Here is a 21928-nt window from a genome sequence, read left to right on the forward strand (position 1 = left end):
GCTCCTCCCTGTGGCCCTCTGGCTGCTGCCCGAGGCGGCTGCAGATGTGATGCAGAGCAAAATCACTCTGTCTCTCTGTGTCAGAATCTGTCTGTCTCTTGATGTTGAACTTTTTCTCTCTTTCTACTCACTACTATTTCTACTCGCTGTATTTACAAGTAAGCCACCAACTCTACTTTTCACAGACTTTAAAGACATATAAGACATATGAGAAAGATCCTTTTCAATTGGAGTGATCACATCTCTGTATGAAACTAGAAAAGGGCACATAGATTTACATGTGTTTGATTCGACCGAGGCATTGAAGGTACTGAGAGCACCGCCCATATTTCTTTAAATGCTGACTGTGGCGGCCTTCTGAATTGTATTTGTATGGGAATAATAGTCAAGTGAAAGGTATCATTTCTAAACAACAGTCTGAGCCCACAGAATCACTTAAAATGTTTAGATTTATGGACAAACTACGTAATAGGACACAGACTGGGAGCAACATGTCTGCCACAGCAGATGGTATGTATTGAAGCTGCAACTCTGACCATAGAAGCACACCTCAAAGGTGGGTTATTATGCTAACCAAGCTTCATATTGCACTCTGTGGTAGCTGTGAAGTAGCTTAGCATAATTTACGGTTACAAAAACTCCTAATTTTTGTCACACTGGTGCCCTGTGCAGGCCCTCAAACCCCACCCCTACCACTTTCTTCTGATTGGCCAGCTCTCCGAAGTCTGCTAAGGCTGCATTTTGTGACATCACAAAGTGCAGCGTGTAGAAAAAACAGTGTGAAACCTGGTGTTCACAGCAGACTGAGCTGAGAAGCCTTGGGATTACTCCGACCTACTTTTACCTACAGATTTTAAACTTCACCCATGTTTAGTCTGGACATCCAACATTGTAACATTTTATATCTTAAAATGTGAAACAGCATAATACCCCCTCTTTAATAAACCGTTGATAATTGTTAACAATAAAAAAACACCAGAGAAAATGCCAGCCAGCGAAGCCACCATGTGGGCATTTTAACATTTCACAGTAAAATAAATAAATCAAAGTATGACCTATGTTTCTGTGCATGATTACTTGGCAATTACTAGTCCTTGCAAGTATATATTAATGGCATAATATAGTGTAGCAAAAAAATAACAGTCAAACTATAAAGAAATTGCCCATTAGATAATAACTAAGGTAAATATGCAAAGTGTCAGTGCGGGGTGGTCCTTTGAAGTGTCTGTTAGTCTGGTGTAAAGTGGACGGGGAGTCAGTCTGAGATGGGGTTGTAGGGGTGGAGGTTATGGAGGTGTTTTTGTGGTGAAAGGCAGCAGGGTGTTAAGGAACCTTACAGCTTGAGGGAAGAAGCTGTTGCAGAACCTTGGAGACACTATAACACGCTTGTATAACACTATAATAAAAGACAACAATATGTCACACCTGTTATATTAGTGTCCTTACAGTGCTGCTGGGGTTGTGGGATTACAGTTACAGACTTGCCGTAGGCCTCGTGTACGAGTCGCACAGAAGGTTCTTGTTGTAACTCTGTCTCATGAACATCTGTCTCTGTCTTCTGTCTCCTCTTCCATCTCCTGCACGTCCCTCCTGTGTAATAAACCACCTCACTGCTCCACTGACTTGTCTCCCCCGTGGTTCATACTCTAGCTCATAGGAGGTTAAGAGCATCTAAATATAAAGCCGATGGGAACCGAGTTCATCTTTTCACTGATCTTCTCCCACGTTGATCGGCTCCTCTGGGTAGCCTGTCTTTCTCCAGTGGGCTCACATCGCTGCCGCGGATCAACTGTTAGATCCTTGTGATTTATTATCTGAAATATTTCTCTCCTAAATGTTCAAACCTGAACAGCTGACCTGACGATGAACTCGCAGTTGAAATGTTGTGAAGGATATTAACTTCTTTGCCAAAACAGCTCATGTAAGGTGCTCACAGGAGGGCAGAAGTGTTGGGTAAGAGTTAAACATAAATTGGCACAAGGTTGGCTCAGTGTGACTGTTCAGGATATGTCAGAACATGGGCAGTAGCAGCAGCAGTGAGGGAGAAGGTGCTTTCTTTGATGTGTGTGCAGTATAATGCGTGTTGGAGGTCTGATGGTTCAGCCAGTACCAGCTCTGCTCTGCACGTTTAATGTGTACGAATTATGATAAAAAAAAGGACACACATTTATTGAAATGTAAAGTTAAAGCAACCTCTACAACATTAAAGATTAGGTTTGGCTTTTTCAGGTCTATCTCAATAACATCCTCATGTTACAAATGTTTTGGGTTGCTGTAATCGTCCCCCTTCTAGCTGTGAAGAGATTCCCTCGTCGTGTGACTCCAGGGGAAGAAATGTGGCACAGTCTTAGTTAGCCAAAACCAAGTAGGTAACATCCAGTTAAACATTCAGAGGCTTGTTGCTCATGGAGGGAACAGCAGATCTTAACCATCGTCTAATCAAACTAAAAGTTGGTCACTTCAAAAATCTCAAACTTTTCTGGGCATGTGAGGGCTTGTGAGTGTGAAAATCAAGTCTGTAAACATCTCCATGTGGTGTTCTTCATGTGCTACAAGACATATCACGGACAACATGCGCAGTCATCTCCATGGCTGGGCCTGTCTGTTTTAAACTGCAGTGTACCAAGGACAGGCTGAACAGCATGTTTTCAGATTGGCAGGTTTGAGACGTCACAAACCTAAGGAGCCACACCCGTTAATGGACGGGATGACGCTATGCATATCATTATGTGCAACCAATGGCAACCACTTTGGCGATGCGAGAGCCAGCTGTCATCATCGTTATTTTTGCAAACTCATTACTGACAACTAACGTTAATGTTACTACTACTAATTACTGCATTTCAAGCTAGCTAAGTTTCAACAAGTTGTTACTAAACGACGGCAGAGTCGTGTTTTGTTTTCGCGACAGAGAGGGCGGTTGGAAATTTGCATAGTTTGCAAGGACTAAGCAGATTCAGGGATTTTTAATGAGGGAGAAGGAGGAGATGCTTTGGGAGGATTTTTATAAGGTGATTAAATGTATTTTGCAGAAAAAACATATCATTATAAGACTTTTTTTAACCTTACTAACTTGGGATACCATTAGTCTTTGTGAGTTTAAAGTTCAGGGTAATGCTTTTATTGTGAAAAGCTTCCCACAAAGTGTTGGGTTTGCATTTTTAGTATGCTCAATGTGCTTTTATATCTGTTTTTTTTATTATTTTCATTAGTAAGCAGCACCTTGGCCTTTATTAATGAGAAACTAGCCATGTTCATTGTATTACAGGGAAGTGCAACTGTAAGGCTCTTAGTCTTAATTGGTTTTGGATGACAACAGGTGTCGAAGAAGGTATACAGATGCCTTGAAAAGACACATTAAAGTATTGATATTTTCTATCCATCTATTCATTATGTATATCGCTTATCCTGTTCATGGTCGCCGGCGGGGCTGGATCCTATCCCAGCTGTCACTGAGAGACAGACAACCTTTCACGCTCACGCATTTTTAGAGTCACCAATGAACCTAACGAGCATGTCTTTGGACTGTGGGAGGAAGCCAGAGTACCCGGACAGAACCCACACATGTACATGGAGACATGCAAACTCCACACAGAAAGACCCCCTACATCCGAACCTGGAATTTGAACCAGGAACCTTCTAGCGGTGAATCGACAGCGCTAACCACCACGCAGCCTCTTTCATTGTGTATTTAAAAAAAGGCCAACATGCACAGATTAAGCAATTTGCTGGTCAGGCCTCTAAATTAGAAGCATTTGAACATGTGTTTGGGATGAGCTTCTCACTGAAATACAGGCTTTAAATGCTGTTGGCACAACACATGTGTTAATTGGAAGTCTAAATAAACCTGGCCTTTGATGACCAAAATATGCTTTGCAGCAATATCCTTCAAACCTACACAGATCTAATCCCCTTCCTGCTCTTAGCTACTGCATCATGTCAATAACAAGTTATTAGTAAGCAGAAGTTCTATTGATGTGCAATCAGGAGAGGTAAATGGTATCAGTAGTAATATTACCAGCTCTGCATGCGTTCATTAGTGCTTGGCTCTGGTCTGTGGTCACTCCAACTGCTCCTTTAATCCAACGGGCTGTTAATTTTACGCTCATTTACCGGTCACACACTATCAGGTAGCAACAAATACAAAACCTTGTTGCTGTTTGTGTCCGAGGAAACATCACTGTAAATAGCCCGTGTCACATTTTCCCTGATTGTTATTTCAGTAGGTTAGTAGGGCTGAGATAAGTGTAATTATGTAAAGCTCAGCAGGCCAGAGGATTCTCCAGAGAGCTCGGGGGATTATTTTAACTTTCTGTGTGGATTAATTCCCATTTCTACGCCGAGTTAAAACTCACTGCTCACTTCACAGTCCGGGCTGTCATACAGTCTTCACGTTTCCCCGCTGGGAAAATACAGAGAGGGGGCTGGAAGAGAAGCCCTGCAGAAAGTACTAAGCGTCCTCGTTTGCATGGTAATGGAAGGAAACAGAGGGAAATGTGAGATGCTGTCTGCCTGCTTTTCTTCCTGCTGCAGTAACAAAGATTGATGGAGTGTATATTTTTGTGTGTACTCAAGCTTATTGTACTTAATACCATGGGAAGGTCACCTGTCCACTTCACTGCCACAGGCAAAGAGAATGGAGGGCTGTTCGCACACACAAACCCTCACTTAAACACACACTCATGCTAACAAATAGCTTTATACGACCATTGAGCTACAGGAATTATTGACTGTGTGCGAAAGAAATGAGCTTTTATTACGTCTAAATAAAAAGGCCTTACAAGGCGGATGATGAATGGGGTTTTAAATAACGTGTGCTCTCTATAAAAAGAGATTCATAGTCGGTGGAATTGGATATTTGTGAGCTTACAATTGGTGCAGTGGTAATCACAGGTCTCAGATCAGATGAACGTCAGTTCAGGTTTTCAGGTTTACTTCCTCATTCCTGATGGGTTTAAAATGTGTGTTGCCAGGTATTGTTCAAATCTGCAGAACCTTATTTCAATTTGTAATCATCTGGCTCATCCATTTAAAGGTTTGCAAGGTTGTTGTTTTTCCAACCCTTTGTTCAAGGGCAATGCATTACCGGTCACATTGCCAAAAATGTTACCTGGATAGTCATGCTTTAGACTGTATAAAAAGATGGATGACATGACAGCTCCCTAAAAGTGAAGCCAAACCCTCTCCATCGCCCCCTGCTGACTGGCTGCAGTACAGGACACAAAGCCCGCCTCCTCCATGTTAATAGATGGGACATGGGTCAAACTATAAAATCAATTTTTTTTCTCAAACATGGTTTCTTATCATGCTGATTTACGTCCAAGTGTCAATTTTTATGACAAATTTACTTTTAATTAGTTATTTGATGCTGTAAAAAAGGGGGTGTAACCTCATGATTGACAGCTCTGTTGACAAATACGGCTCCTGCAGCCGATCTGTTCCGGATTAGCAGAGTAGAGGAGAATCAGTGAGAGGAAACGTAACAGAAACAATCACTACAGTAATTGTAGTTTCCACACCTGTGAACGTCTGCTTCAGACCAACACAAAGAAGCTGTTCTGCTGTTAAACACGCCGGCATGCAGGATCTTTGCTGTTTTTTTTCAGTAAGTTAAGTGTGTGTTTTGGTTAGTGGAGGTGGCTACGCCAGCTCCACCCGCCGATCTCTACTGTGCAACTCTGGCTCTAAATAACGTCACCATCGCAAGACGGCGGCGGCCGTCACAGGGGCTATTTTGGCTTCAATTTCATACAATGACAGCAGATGGAGACTCATCGTCCATCTACATTTACAGTCATTGGTCAAGACAGGGAACACTGAATTTGGAGTCCCCAGATTATAAATATTCATGTTTTAGTTGTCCCCTAACCTTTGCTTCAGAGCCCCCATTAGGCAAAAACTTTGAGTTTTATAAAGGAAAATGTTACGATATGATGACTTCCATGAAACCAGTGGAGCAAATTCATGCTCCCCAGAGGACAAACCTTTTCTGCTTTGGATAAGGGATGCACATTCTTCCCACAGAACCCCAATGTTGGTCTAAATTTAAGATAAGCTTCGATTGAACCCTGGAGAAATTCCCATGTTTGAGTACATGAAACTATTATAAGATGAAGGAAAGAGATGACGATTTAACAATTTAAAATTATTTAAAATAAGGAAACTCCATTTAAAATCCTTACACATACATGCATTGCAATACCACCCCAGAAAGCAAAAGTCTACAAATGTGTTCAAAAGTGAAGACCAGAATCTCTGATTACTTTACCCTGCTAATGATTTTACAATAGAGAGTCTTATTTTGAAGGGAAACAGCGTGAAAAGAAACCAGAAAACAAGACGTCCTAAAAAATGCAGCTGCAGTGACTGCACTCATATTCATTATGGTGAGATACTGAGATAGTTAAAGCTTAAGCTTATTTACAGTTTTATCAAGTTTCCCTGAATTAAATCAATTTTGATGCACCAACACCTTTGTAGTGTAAGTTTGTTTACCCACATAAATGAGACAATCTGCAGAAATCGATCACGAGGAGTTGATTTCATGGTGATTCTGTCAGCTCAGAACACAGGAACGAAACATTCGATAGTCTGCAGGTGGATTCAAAGAGGAAATGGAGGCACTGCTATTGTTCCTGTTATTATTGTTCTCTTTGTGTTTTCATCCTTCCAACACCTTCATGACGAGAGGCTCCACATAAAGCTGCTATATGGAGGGTAATACATTGATTGCAGTGAATGAGAAACAACCCTGTACACACAGAGGAGTGTGTGTATGTGTGGGTTTGTGTGTGCGGATGCTTAGTAAAGAATGAGACATTTAAAGGTCTTGGAGCTCTAACTGGAGAAGTGTATTGACTGAGAGAAAGATGACAAAGAAACTGGTGGGATACAAATGGAAAGGTTTTCTATTTTTAACTTGCCGTGTATGACAGTTTAATATGGATGCAGATATTTTACGTGGGTAGTAACCCTATTTTTGTGTACGCTTTGTACTGGAGCAGTTTTTAATAAAAACCTTGGTTTCTAATGTCAATGTAAAATAATATATCCTGTTTTTCACATCATTTCCAATTTTAGGGAGCAGACATTTAAAGGTTAAATCAACTTAAATAAAGCCGTGTTTCGATTTTGTCAGGGAGCGACAATCTGGAGTCGTGCCTTTACTGCAGTGTCTTCTCTTCTCTAGTGTTTCCACGAGTATTATTACAAGTGATTTTATTTAATCAAAACCGATTCATTTCATTGGAATCATTTTTAAGGAAGAGAAACTAAATTTGTGTTGCTGATGGATGGATGGATGGATGATGGGTGGATGGATGATAGGCTGATGGATGGATGGATGGATGGATGGATGATAGGCTGATGGATGGATGGATGGATGGATGATAGGCTGATGGATGGATGGATGGATGGATGGATGATAGGCTGATGGATGGATGGATGGATGGATGGATGATAGGCTGATGGATGGATGGATGGATGGATGGATGGATGAATGAATGGATCATAGGCTAATGGATGGATGGATGGATGGATGATAGGCTGATGGATGGATGGATGGATGGATGGATGGATGGATGGATGGATGGATGGATGGATGGATGGATGGATGGATGATAGGCTGATGGATGGATGGATGGATGGATGGATGGATGGATGGATGAATGAATGGATCATAGGCTAATGGATGGATGGATGGATGGATGATAGGCTGATGGATGGATGGATGGATGGATGGATGGATGGATGATAGGCTGATGGATGGATGGATGGATGAATGTAATTGTACTTTAGAAAATCTAAAATATATTTAAGACGTAAACATACGAGAAAAACCTTAAATATATAAATAAAATGAAATGTTTATACATACATACTTTACAGGGAGGTCGAGGTGTTACAACGGAGTATTTGGGCCGTTGAAAAAATAGAGATTACGAGAATAAAGTGGTTATTTAATTAGAATGAAGTGGTCATTTTAGACTATTGTTAGCCTGAATATTATAAATATCAGAAGAGCAGCAGCCGCCTGCACTAAAATGAGGAACATGTGAAGTGTAACTTCACAGTAAACATCTTGTGAAGTTCTGCTTCTAAATGATTGCACAGGAGGCTTAACACAACTTGTGTAACTCAGTGTGGCCCTATTTCTCCGCCGTAAGGTGTAAATGTGCCATACAGTGTTCAGAGTTGTAAATGAGAAGCAGCACCAAGCTTTCATTTTTGGTCCTTTTAAACACCGTCTTAGTTGCTTACGTCATTGTTGTGCCTTATTGTCCTGAAGTACACTGTTCAGACTTTGCTTATACAATATAGAATTAAAAACCCCTCACACACCGCTGAAGACAAAAGCAGGAGTTTTAGTGTCAAAACAATGGCAAACATGTTACTGCCCTGTGTCTCGTATAATTAAAGCAGTAAAATACAGAGCAGCAAAAAGCAGAGGAATAAATGTTGGAACATTTTAGAGACAAGAAAATGAGCGTGTCTCTCACAAGATGAAAGACGAATTGCAGCACCTCATGTACCTCGCCATTAAAGTGGCAGCATTTTGGAGTAGCAGTGAAAAACATCTTCAGATGAGTCACTTTTTCATAAATTATGGACGGATGTGTTGGAGAGCAGAGCTGGATTATTGTTATTAGGAAGGCTGGCAGCACTGTCGCCTGTGGTTTGTGTACTGTGGATGTTCCAACTGGCCATTATTGCTTTTCTTCCTCACAAAGCTCTTTCCACAATCGACGTGAAGATGTTTATTTGTTTATGCAGAACAGGGAAGAGTTTGTGTGAGACTCAAAAGTGAAGGTACAGAATGTGGAGTATATGTCTGCGATGTGCGATTACATTGTTCATTATTACATCCTGTATATTAGCTATAACTCATTTTTTATGTCTGTCTATTCTTCTGCGTGTTTTACACAATAACTGTGTTCGCAGAGTGTCCCTCCTGAATTCAAAATAAATCTAAAAAGCTGTGTTTTTTTCACCACTAAATTGACACCAATTAGTCTGAGGGTAGCTGATAGCTGCGTGGGCAATGGTGTGAAAGGATGCCTATAATACCCATGACTCCATCCAGTAGTCAGTTAGTTAGTTAGTCAGTCAGACAGACAGAAACTAACTATCTGTGCTGCCAGAGAGAATGAAACAGATCTTTGAGATTACTACTTTAAGACTCCACATTACGGCTGCACAATTAATCGCAATTTCACTGTTATCGAAATCACAGTAAACACACCGTAAGAGTCTGAATTTACGCAACGAATAACCGCTTAGCTCCACCTACCCTCTCTGGCAGACCAACCACTGCTGGGTGATGGAAAACGCGTCACTAACTGGGCGCCGCTTGTGATTTTACACACCAGACACCCAGTCTGTAATACTGCAAATGCAAAGGCTTTCATCAGCGGGCCATAGGCTCAGTCACCTTTATGTTACCTCATTCGGCGATAGTGACTTAACAGACATTTATTTAAATGAAAATCTTCGAGATTATCACTTTAATTAGTCACAGTATGATGTTTAAAGTTATATGTGGTCTACTCATGTTGTGATTTGAGCTGCAAACAGCTCATAAAAAGAATAATTATTATAAAAATGCCGCTTTTCTCGACACAAACTGAGAGAGAAACATTAGAGCACAAAGGTACAGCTGTTTGCATTTTCATATCTATCTTAATGTCTGCATAAAATCCCAGCAGCTTTGCAAACATGAAATGTTAAATGAATAAAACATGACAAACATGACATGATTACTTTGCAAGTGTGTTCGTATCAGTTCATTGAAATGCTAATTTAAGATGCTGTACACTTTTTTTTCCCCTTCTCTGTATTCCTTAGAAACAGCCACAAATTAAATTCAACACATTATCAGATCTTATCACAACCAGGCAGCACTTGTTTTCCCACTGGTGCATCTTGTTTATTTCTTCCCCTTTGTTTTCCTAAGGGCCGAGGAGAACCTTTAATTTCATTGCAATGGTTTGATATTCTGTCATTGTCTGGGTTTGTGCCTCAATCATTTTTTATAAAAATGACAACATTGAAATGAAATTGTCTGCACTGACAAATCGCTACGACACAAAACATTTGAAAAACTGTTCAGATAGTCTGTGCTGTAAGACAGACAGTCACACCTTTGGGGTCTGGTTTTGATCGATTCAATTGGGTGTGTTTGCAGGTGGGAAGCCAGTGAGGGGTTGCTGCCTTGAAGCTGACGTGTGGCACCTGATCAGAGAGGCTGATGTGCATCCAATCTCAGAGCTTTTCATACATATAGAGTAGAGACGGCTGTAAAAACCTGAACTTGTTGTGATAACTCAACTTGAGGGTTTAAAACCAACAGCATTGATTTATGCAATTTAATTCTTATTTGTATATAAAGTTTGATTTAAAGCTTTATTTTCACAAAATGTAAAAACAAAGTGTGTGAATGAAGTTAGAAATAATCTAAGATGAAGGAATCTAATCGCCTCTCCAAGTCAGATAACCAGCCCGAGCGTGTGGGCGTGTGCCCTCTCCCGCGCACACACTGCACTGCTCTTTTGTAAAGGGTTAGCTGCTCTCAGCCACCAGTCACCTCTAATCTCGGTATGTTTCAGTGGGATGTCAGAGCGGGAATCTTGTGGTGTAGCTCTGACCTGAGAGGCTGACAGAGGGCAGGCCTCCCTGCTGCTGTCACGTCTGATTACCTACAGCACAGCAGGCTAACGGCACAAGCGCAACACACACTGCTAAACAGTTCGACCTGAGTCTCTCTTTTTATCTCTATAGAGATAAATGTGTGTGCGTCTGTGTGTACTATGTGTGAGTGGGTTCTTAAGACAGGGCCAAAGGTATCAACTGTGACTCTCACAGCGGGGCAGGAGCAACACAAAGTGTTTATAGCTCAAGATCAAAAGGCTAGTTTGGTTATATTTTTATCGTTGGAGACACTGTAGATATACATTTGGTATTTCGATGTTATACAGAGACTTCTCCTGCAGTGTGTCAGCTAAAGCCCAGTTCAGATCAATGATTCACAACGCAACAAAACAGTTTTAGGGCCCGATCAGACAGAGTGTGTTTTGCAGGCTGTAAAACACGAGGCGCATGCACTGCCTTTTTTTGTTGAAGCCTACGGTTAAAAAAAGAGCAGCTCGCTGCGCCTTTTTTTCTACTGTTGTTAAGGCAACCACCGAATCATAGCTGTCATTAACCTAACCGTTATATTAGGCTTGTTTGAGATGAGCGAGACCTGCGCAGAATCGATCGCCGCCTTGCAAAGCATATTGCATGAGGGTTAGATTGTTGTCCGACTTGCTCTGAAAACCCGACTCCGCGAGGCGGCTGCAGTTTTCAGGGCCAGGCGTCGCAGTTGCCTTGACACCCCCCACAAGGAAGTGATGAGACTTCTGTCTTATTCATCATTATTCATTAGATTTAATGAAGTGTCAGACAGATGTAACAGGGTCATGAATATCCTGTGTTTTCACAGTTGCTGTTTGTAATTACACAAAATATACCTGGTGTTGAGTGTGTGAATGAGAGTAGCTCATCCGCCCTCCCCTCTCCCCTTTTGTAAAATTCCCTTGTGGGAGAGGTGAGTACGTTAAGGTTAATTGCGGGCTGCCATTTTAAGCTACCTTATGTGATTTAATTTTGTCTGTAGAGGAGCTGGAGCGGGCTAACGGAGGTTCTGTCTGTTTTTCTGTTTACCAGTGGCAGAATAAATTCACTGAAAGAGTCCCGGTGTCAAAGCCTCATTAACACAACACAACGCAGAAGTCCACCGGTCACACAGACACCAAACGTTTTTTATCAAAGTACTGTCATTGACGTTTATATCGAAATAACTATCAAAAGCCCTGAATAAAGTATAATGAGAACTTAATATTAAATCCAATTCAAATAATAGTGATAATAATGATAATAATAATAACAACAACAACAACAACAAATAAAGACTTAATTCACTTCAATTTACAATGAGGTGTCGGTATTATAGATGCTTGACGAGGCCGGCAGCAAACTTGTCAACAAAGAAGTGTCTGACTTTATGACTCCTCCCCTGACTGCAATCGGCTACTCTCGCCTGTTGTCGAGGCGAGCCGGCAGTCATCTCGAACAAGCCTATTGTCTTCTGACAGAAGGCCCGCCTCTCCTTTCATTCGATTGGACAATGAGAAAAAACGCTGAAAATGACGTCGGGCACTTTGCTGCTTTGAGTTGAAGTTTTTTCAACAGCAGCGCGCAAGCGTCACTCTCATTGAAAACAAGACTTGCCTGTTAAAAGGCCTGTTAGCGCTCTCCCGGTGTTTGATTAGAAGATCAACAGCATGGGGCGCTGTTTGGCTCAGTCGGTAGAGCAGGCGCCCCGTGTACAGAGGCTACAGTCCTCGTCGCACTGATCGCAGGCTCGACTCCCGGTCTGCCGATCATCTGTGCATGTCATCCCCCACTCTCTACTCCCAACATTTCCTGTCTATCTTCAGCTGTCCTATAAAAATAAAGCCAAAAGGCCAAAAAAATAATCTTTAAAAAAAAAAAAAGAAGATCAACAGCATCATAAATTTAATCTTTTTACATGTATTGGCTTGAAGCATATAGGGCGGATAAAATAGCCGTCTGCTATCTTAACAGTAAAAAAATTATAACAACAAGACCACTTTAAATTTGGCTTTGAAACAATGAGCCAGACTTTCCCCCTACTTTCCACTGTTTCATGTAGTCTTTCTAGACAACAGGCAACAAAATGCATTGTGGTTTGTCATGTGTTAAGAGAATTTGAAGACACATGAATGCTATTTAAACTGACTGAAACTATAACCCCCACTTGCTTATAAAAACCATCTCAAGATCCTTTATATAATATGAAAAATGTATGCTTGTCAGGCTGCAAACTACTGCACTTTTCTTGATAATTTGCCGGGTTTTCCTCCCTTCAGCGACATTATGAGATACACACACACGCATCTTTACCTTTCCTTGTTTGCTCTGGTTCACATTTGAGCTGTTGAGGTGTGACTGAAGGTCACGCTTTAACCAAAAGGGTGTGTGCGCAGGTCCGTCTGTACAGCTAGAAGCAAGAGAGCTGCAGATGAGTAGCAGGGCTCACAGCATACATAATGGATGAGAGAGATTTACTCTCTCGAGATGGAACGAGGACCTAACGCCTGTAGGCCGGGCATGTGAATGCACGCCACACGCCGGAGACAAAGCAGTGGAATGAGTGAGGAGAAGAAAGTAGTGCAGGACGGAAACACCCCCCAAACTGTGTGTTTTCTGAAAGACTTTGATCCCTGCTGCTGCAGCAGAGACGTTGGCTGTGTAATGTGGGCGGCTGCTGACCCGGCTCTGCCGTTGTGTTGGCGGTTTGTTCTGATTGAATCAACCTCCACTGTTGCAGCGAGCACAGATCAAAGTAAAGACAAAAAAAGACACAAATGAGGTGAAGTTTCAGGTTCACTTTTGTTGCCAGGAAAACAATTCGGACTGATGCTGATGATGCGACTGTGTGTGTGTGTGTGTGTGTGTGTGTGTCCTCAGATATCGACGAGTGCGCAGAGGGCCTGATTGAGTGCCACAACCACTCCCGCTGTGTCAACCTGCCCGGCTGGTACCACTGTGAATGCAGAAGTGGTTTCCATGACAATGGCTCCTACCTGCTCGATGGAAGCTCCTGCATTGGTGAGCATACATTGAATTGAAAACATCCTTATAACTGCTTGAAATACCAGCTCCTCAACCTCTGCCTGCGCACTGCTGCAGCTACTTTAGACTTCCTCCTCTCTGGGTTCAGGTACTCTGCAATTAGAATACCTTCACTGCCTGGCTTCCTCTTCAAAACTCTTTCATCTCCGGTCTCAAACAGGATCCCCCGACTGCCATTCTTTGTCCCATTTAATCTCTTTGAAAATCCAGCATGTAGACATTAGCACAGACTGTGATGTAAAACCACAAACTCAGTCCTGTATAGTCAAATACGACAGCTTGTTCTGAGGTCAAAATATGAAGCTGTGTGTATCCCTATAGTGTTAATTGTGCCCGTCTGGGGCTTTGGGGTCAAGTAAGCAATCAGAAATGTTCAACATCCAGATAGAATTTCAAATTAAAGCAGTCAAGTTATTAATATAAAATAAGCAACATCCAGTCACATACATTCACAGTCATGTAAGTTTTATATTAACTACATACAAAAATACAAATGATACAGAAGTCTGAACACCGATCCTTTACATCACAGCTTCAAATACTTCCAGAAATGTCCTTTATCAGTTAGGTCAGATTACATTTACTTAATTATATATTAATAAAAGTTTATATTAAACTTAAATGTCCTCCATATATTAAACTTTAATGAGGAATCTCTGGATAGATCATTGAAAGAATGTATTCCTCTATTTCATGTATGCCGTAAGAATGCCTCTTTCCCGATAAAAAATATCAATAACACGTGCTTAATGTTGCAAAATGGTCGCAATTTGGTTACATGGTTAGGTTTACTATCTTGGTTTGAGTTAAAATAAGTACACATATACATAGGCGACTCATTCCATTAGCGGTGATTTAGAGAACATCACTAGGACTTTTCACTCTGTGTATCACTCCGCCTCAGCCAGGTGTTCTGAATACTAATTAACATTACAGCAGACCGTTTGTGTCTACATTAATCAAGCTGGTTCGTCTGAATCACACAGCAGACTCTTATTTCACTGGTTGATGATAAATTAAAACATACAGATAATTGTACATGATAAAAACAGCTGATCTGTGGTAACCTGGAGACACAGAGTGCAGGAGAATGTTTGGGTTGCTTGGCAACAACAGTCCAGTTTCAGTTAAGTTGTGGAACTAGTTGAGTTGGTGGAGCAAAAAAGAATCTGTTGTTGATGATTACTGTTTGCTACGACCAAATCACTCCCTCTCGTGTTATATTGCTTAAACGTACACTGGGTAACTAACATACGTTTCACAACATAAAGGAAGTCATTTACTATTTGTTTCACACGAGAATTGAACCCTGTCTCCTGAATGTAAGTCCCTTGTTGGTTTACCCAACCATCACCCCCATTCTCCACCCTAAGCAGACTTAAGGACTCTTTGTACAATGTCCCCTGACTTAAACGGTACATTAAGAACAGAGTCCAGAAATGTTGACGCGTTTGGCCGCCGACCAAGCTGCTGTATTTGACGACTAAGAGTAAGAACTTGCTGGATGTGACGTTTGAGAGCATGTGTTTGCTGTAACATACCATCCTGCAGGCTTTCAAGAAAGCTAATCATAGGTCTTCTCACCTCCACAGCTCCAGATCTAACCACGCGGTGTGAAACCCACACACACACACAACCTTTAATGAGATATTCATGTGGATCACATATGCGCCTCGTGCTGCTGGTAAATGTTCGTGTCATGTCCCCTCCCCTCTCCCTGGTGCTACAGCCAAAGTGTAACAGACTGAAAAAGAGAAACAACAAGCGTGTGTTTCCTGTGTCACAGCACCGTGTTGATGATGAAGTATAGAACATGAAGTACAGCAGAAGTTCTTACTGTACAATCAATTATTAACCAGCTTGAGTCGGCTCTGTTTGGATGGATGACTGCACATTCACACTGGAAATAGCTTGCTTTATAATTTCTTGGATTATTAAGATGTTATGCTTTTTACACTGCTTTGTTTATCGCTCCTACATCATGGCATCAATCTGATGATATATAATACATTAGCTCACAATCAAGCACCCGTTATAAAGCCAAAACGAGCAGAAAGAAATCAATATAATTCCATTGGAGTTTATTCTGGGACAGATGCTGCGACTCTGACTCCAACAGTAAGATATTTGTTCTGCTGCTCTGTCAGATTAAAGATTTAGGAGGCTGTGAAGAGCTGAAATCAACTTCATGAACTTCTTAAACTGCCAAGTGGAGCTTTTTTTTCTGGTCTGATAAGCCTGTTTGATCTGATTTCAGCACGTTGTTCATCTTGAATACGTTCCACTCCTTGTCTCGACTGGTGTATCCGTTTTCGATGCTGATTTCCCGTTTAATGAATTGTCTTCTGAAAATAGAATTTGATGTCACTTAATTTGCTCTGATGAATGTTTCACGATAATATGCAGTGATTTTTTTTTTAAACTGATATTTTATATAAGAGGGCTGCATAGTGGTAGAGTGGATAGTGCTGTTGCCTCACAGCTAGAAGGTTCCTGGTTGGAATCTCGGTTTGGTACATGCGTGGTTCTCTCTGGATATCAGTCCAGGGTGTAACCCCGCCTCTCGCCCAATGACAGCTGAGATCGGCTCCAGCCCCCCATGACCCTGAACAGGATAAGCGGTATAGATAATGGATGGATGGTTTTAATATAAGGGTTAGGGTTAACAGTTTTGTGACTTGTTTTGCTATAGAAACACAGGGACAGACTTATAGATCATTTCTACATCATTGTATTCTACCAATAGAATATATACATTTATGTGTATTTGTCGGCTGTAACTGTTTTTTAATAAATTTACATATAACATATACTGTGCCTATTCTATGTACTGTGTTACTTTGCTAGCGCCATTGATAAACCAAATTTACCCAACAAAGGCATCTAAACCCAGAACACAATTCAGTCCTTACGGTGCGTACCCAGTGAACGCAGACTGACACAGCTGAAAATTGGCCCCCATTCATTGTGTATTTCAAGCGGCTGATTCGCTGCTCGAAGCATGCTGGAATACCTAGTGTCACCCACCAGGCTGGCGGCGTCTCTTTTTAACAGCTTTTCTCCCTCATTATGTCATAAACATCCATTTTAAGAAAACAATGTAATACCGCTAAGTAAAACCAACTTGTGTTGAGCTGTTTGGATTGATAAGACTCCTCAATCCACATCAACATGTGACCAGCAATGCTGGGCGGACACGAGTTTAGGCAAATTGGTCTACATATGCTGTGTGTCTTTATTTCCGCCTGGCATAGCATACTGCAAAATGAATTTCAAAAGCTCCTCCATACTTCATACTACCACCATGTACAACATGTAGTATATAGCATGTAGTATAAGACATGTAGTATATAGTATGTAGTATATAGTCCTGCATTTCGAACACAGCCATACAGTTGGTCAGCACAAACTAACTCACTGACCTGCTGTAATACTTTTAAACAACAGATGGGGATTATTCCATAACACTGTTTCTGTTTCAACTATAGCTAACACTAATTTAAACTGAGCGCTGACTCACCAGCCTCATTACCCGAGCCTGTTAGCCTTGCTAATGTACAGAGAGCTTTAAGCTACATGCTAACACAAACATGCTGATGTTAAACAAGGGCAACATCATAATTTATTGTTCATTTTTTGTGAAGCGCTTTGCAACCTTTTTAAGAAGAAGAATGTAATAAATAAAGCTGTTATGATGAGTTAGCATTCCCACTAATTATCTTGTCCGTAGCAATAAACAGAGGCACAGCTGCTTACTGATTCCTGACACTGTTATGACCTGAGCATGAGCGCTCTCAGTGGCACAGCGTTTGTACATGACATTCTGTCTGTGTGGCAGCAGGAACTTTTAAAATATCTCTCAACAAATCCAATCCCTGCTTTTTATTTCCCCCTGAGCACCTGTGACAACGTGTAACAGATGCAGCTAACAGGATCATTTGGCTGAGCGCACACTTTTGTTTTCACTTAACCTTTAAGTCACAAAGTAATAACAGGAGTTTGGTTAGATCCTTTCACTCTGGAGGCTGACGTGTGACTTCAACACATTTTTCTCAGGAAGTAATTGAACTAAACTTCTTAAGAAAGTGGCAGGTAGATGTTACGAACTGTACATGTCACACTTGTGTCACATTTACACACAGATTGTCTTCAGAGATGTTCTGAATGGTGTTAAAAGTCACCAGCTCACATTATCTTGTCACGTATGTTTTGTCTTGTGATTTTTTTCTCTTACTGTAAGACACAGATTTAATTCACAGACGCTCATATGCAACCACAACTGCAATACATAATTAACCTTTTTCTATGAATAAACCGTTTCCATGCGTGACTTAAGAGTTGAACTTCACTGTGACAGCTCACAAAGCTACATCTAAGAGACCAAACTTTAAGCGTAGGAGGTGTCAGTTGGTAAATCTACTACTTGGTACCTTGTTATCATAATAGCTATAATACTTTTACAACCGGATTGAATGTGTACAGTTCTCTCGTTTTGACAGGTAACTGACCGAACACACACGTAGTGTTACATCAACATAATCCACTACAGTGTGATTGGTTTTGAGGTCCATGCCACACAACGTTTTTGTGTAGATCTTCAACGAACCATTAATATGAAAGAGGAAACACAAGCACCAATTATTCCGTCATGTAGAGCAGAAAAAAAAGACCGGAATAGAAAAATGTTAATTTGAATTTTTAACACCTAAATGTAGGCGTCTCAAAGGGTTGCCAAAAGCCACTCAGGGAACAAAGACAGGTTGAGAGGAGGTGGGTGCAGCATGAATGGATATGTTTTGAGCATCATAGATTGTACAGTTTAAGTGCATAATTCCCTTATTAGTTATATTAAAGGATTACTCTATCAAGACGTTTTCTTCTGGGTATCAAAAACTAATACATTTGGCTCTGTAAGGATTATAGTTTGCTCCCATGTGGATGCTGGCATCTGCAGTCAGTTTGATTGATTCCAGTGGTCTACAGAGTCACTGTGATGTAAACTTCTGTGCGAAATCCTTCTTAAGCATCGTCCGCTTCTCTCCTTTGTTCAGAATGTTCCTAACACTCATAGTTTCTCACATCTGCTGTGTCGCATTATAGATCCTAAGCTCCACCAGAGAGGAGAATATATAGCAAATTAATGGGGAGGCATCAAATGCTAATCAATAGAGGGAGGTGGCTCATGCTGCAGGAGTGGGTTACAAAGATTCCCTCCTCCACTGAGGAAAGAGCAGCAACATTTTTAGAACAAACTTTTAACAAAAAGTCATTATAAAGTAAAGTTGTTCCTTTATGTTCATATGAAGCCCATATATTTCTACTTCCGGGTGCTGAGAGGTCAGCAGCCTGTTGCAGCTCCGAGCCACTATTTCTTATTTTGACTCTTTTTATTTGTATTTAATATTGTTTCACTATTTCTTGTTAACTTGTTTTGCACTACTGCAGCGTTTTAGTTGTGGTGTTACTGGCGGAGTCATACGGTATACTATATTACACTATACTATATTATACTATAATTGCAGTCTTTCCTGTTATTCTACTTACTCACTTTATACTGCACCTTATATTGTACTATATCATAAACCTTAGAGCTCATACCATACTGTATTACCTCATCCTGCATACCATGTCACTTTATCCAACAACTGTCACTTTAACTTGTCACTTTACTTATCTTGTCACTTACTCCTAGTTGTATAACACTTGTATACACCTTGTATTTTTTATTTATCTATCTATTCTTATTTTTTTTATACTGTATTCACTGACTTGCTACTTTGTCTTGGTTCTGCTGTAACACCCGGATTTCCCCCCTGGGGATCAATAAAGGATTATCTTATCTTATATGTAGGATTTGAAAACATCCACCTTTTGTGACACTTATTGGTAATGTACAGTAGTATCAAAAAAGGCATGAAACTTTTAGTATGAGGAGCAACAAAACCTTTTCTTAGTTAATATGTATAATTAATCCATTTTTTTAATACATAATCTTGTGCAATACAGGTTTTTACTATCTGTCAATAATACTGTCAGTTTGATTCTCTCCGTTACTTTCATCTTATTTTTGTAGATTACTTATTGTAATTGTCATTCTTTTAGGCACTGTCTCTTTTGCAATAACCCATACACTTTATATTTTCACTTATATTTGAGTTGTTTTTTGTATTTTCCTAACTTTATACTATACTTTTTGGAACAACCTGGCACTATAATTTCCTTTAGGATTAATAAAGTTCTGTCTTATCTTATCTTGTAACCAAATATTTATAAAATTGGCAAAAGGAAATGTAATTAAACGTGCATATGTATTTACTAGTGTGTTGAAAATATTAGGAGCACCTTCATCAGTATAAAAAGTTGATGGTGCTCAAATTCTAGTTTGGAGCAATTAAACCATTTCAGAAGAAGAGGGCACAGCTACATGATATAATTAAGTCAAATGCTTCCTGCATACCAGGCCTGTTTCTAATACACTTTGTCATATTTTTCTGTTATTAATATACCAACTTTTCAACCTAAGTAAAGCCTAAAAATGTTTTAAATACTTCAACCATTTCCAATGAAGTCTTTTATTTGCATAATCACGTTGCACTTGAAACAGGTGGATGGCGGCCCCCGTTCGACTCGTGCCACGTGTCATCCCCCGTTCTCTCTTTCCCTGTTTCCAACACTGTCCGCTCTCCTGTCTTAGGATAAAGGCACAGTGAGTGAACTGATTGTCACTTAGGTTGTGTCATATTTTGACAAACAAAAATGTCAGCTATCAGAATGATTTAAAAGATTTTATATTCACATTAAGAAAACAACACATAACGTACATCTGCAGCAAATGACTCAAAGTGAAACGTTATTAATTGATCGTTAAAAGTGCTCTGGGATCAGACCCTTCAACAAATATACACATGATTATTAAAAGCACTTTTTTCATGACATTTAGAGGTGGAATAAATAACTTTTCTAGACTTTACTGAAGAAAAACACAAGTTGTGTGTGTCCAAAGGAGTACATGTGGTGGTGCTGTGTCACGCCTTAAACAGACAAGTGCATGTTGCTGTGACAGTATATGTGCCACTTTTTCTCCCCTCTCTGTGCGGTAATAGGTTAGAAGCCAGCAGGGGAAATAAGTACAAATGACAATTTAACAGGATTTTCCAACTGCACAATATCCCTCCAACAGCCTCTCATGACTCAACAAAACAGAAATAGCATTTTGTAATAAGCGAGTCTGCTCAAAGTTAAACTACAGCTGCTTGTTGGCAAAGACTTTGTGACGGCCGTGCAGGAAATAAAAGATAGCCCTGCAGGGACCAGAATTAGAGCAGACAGAGAGGATAAAGAAAGAAGTTAGGTGTTTGTTCTTATATAAATATGCTGAAAGAATTTCTGTCACATATTATTGTCTGAAAAAACTTACTGTGCTGATGAAACTAAACGGTGTTGATATCCAGTGTTTTGCCCGCCAACAGCAGTTGCAGGAATAATTCATTGTTGGTGGATGTGAGCCCTGTGGAAAAAAAAGGGCTTTCCAGCTAGAGGATGTGTTGTGCTTTTCAAATGAACAGAGTGCTTTGTTGTTATGTCGGTGCTAATTCATGTTTGGCACATGGAGCATCTGGCTGTTCTCCTCTCACGGCATCTCCTGCTGGGTGACACATTCATCTATAAGAGTCTTTTATCTGTGAAGTGCACTCTTCCGTTTTTGGGTATGAGAGGGCTATTTCTAAAGTGTCGCTTCATACAGACACTTCACACATGTATACAGTCTGTTTTTATCCCCTCAACAAGGAAAATATACACAGATAAGCACTGCAGTCAACGGAAACAAGGCACAAATTAGACTAAGCTCCAGAAACTGAATTAAATGTGCTCTAAATCAAGTGTTTAAAAGTCTGCAGGCTACATCAGAATGAGGAGAAAACAGAACTTCAGGTTTTGATATAAGAAACCTTATTCCAAATCACCATTACATGTGTAATAATCCAAAAAGTCTTACCTCACAGTAACCTATGTTGAGTCCAGGGGTCCGTTTCAGAGAGGAGGTTCAGCAAACCCTCAGTCTAACCCCGGCCTGTGGTTTGATTTACCCTGAGCTCAAAGTCGCTGGCTTTTTGGCTTCAGAACAGCTGATCTGAGTTAGTTCAATCAACTCTGAGTAGGTTCAGCCGGAGTTAAGTGCGTGCACGCTGACGATAAAAAGCCAGCATAAATGGAGCCCCGATACCACGATTCA

The 21928-nt window shown here is 40.5% G+C and overlaps 1 protein-coding gene across 1 annotated transcript in view; it reads left to right on the top strand.

The window, feature by feature from the left end:
• Positions 1 to 21928, top strand: part of LOC138605202 (protein kinase C-binding protein NELL1-like) — a 317647-nt gene that overhangs the window by 277154 nt on the left and 18565 nt on the right. The window contains exon 16 of the mRNA XM_069677358.1: positions 13531 to 13671. Within this exon, the coding sequence (XP_069533459.1) occupies positions 13531 to 13671 (141 nt within the window). The remainder of the gene's footprint in view (positions 1 to 13530; positions 13672 to 21928) is intronic.

The sequence above is a fragment of the Semicossyphus pulcher genome, unplaced genomic scaffold (assembly GCF_022749685.1).
Source record: "Semicossyphus pulcher isolate SPU_LCO1_2020_fin unplaced genomic scaffold, fSemPul1.0.p SCAF_1, whole genome shotgun sequence".
NCBI lineage: Eukaryota > Metazoa > Chordata > Actinopteri > Labriformes > Labridae > Semicossyphus > Semicossyphus pulcher.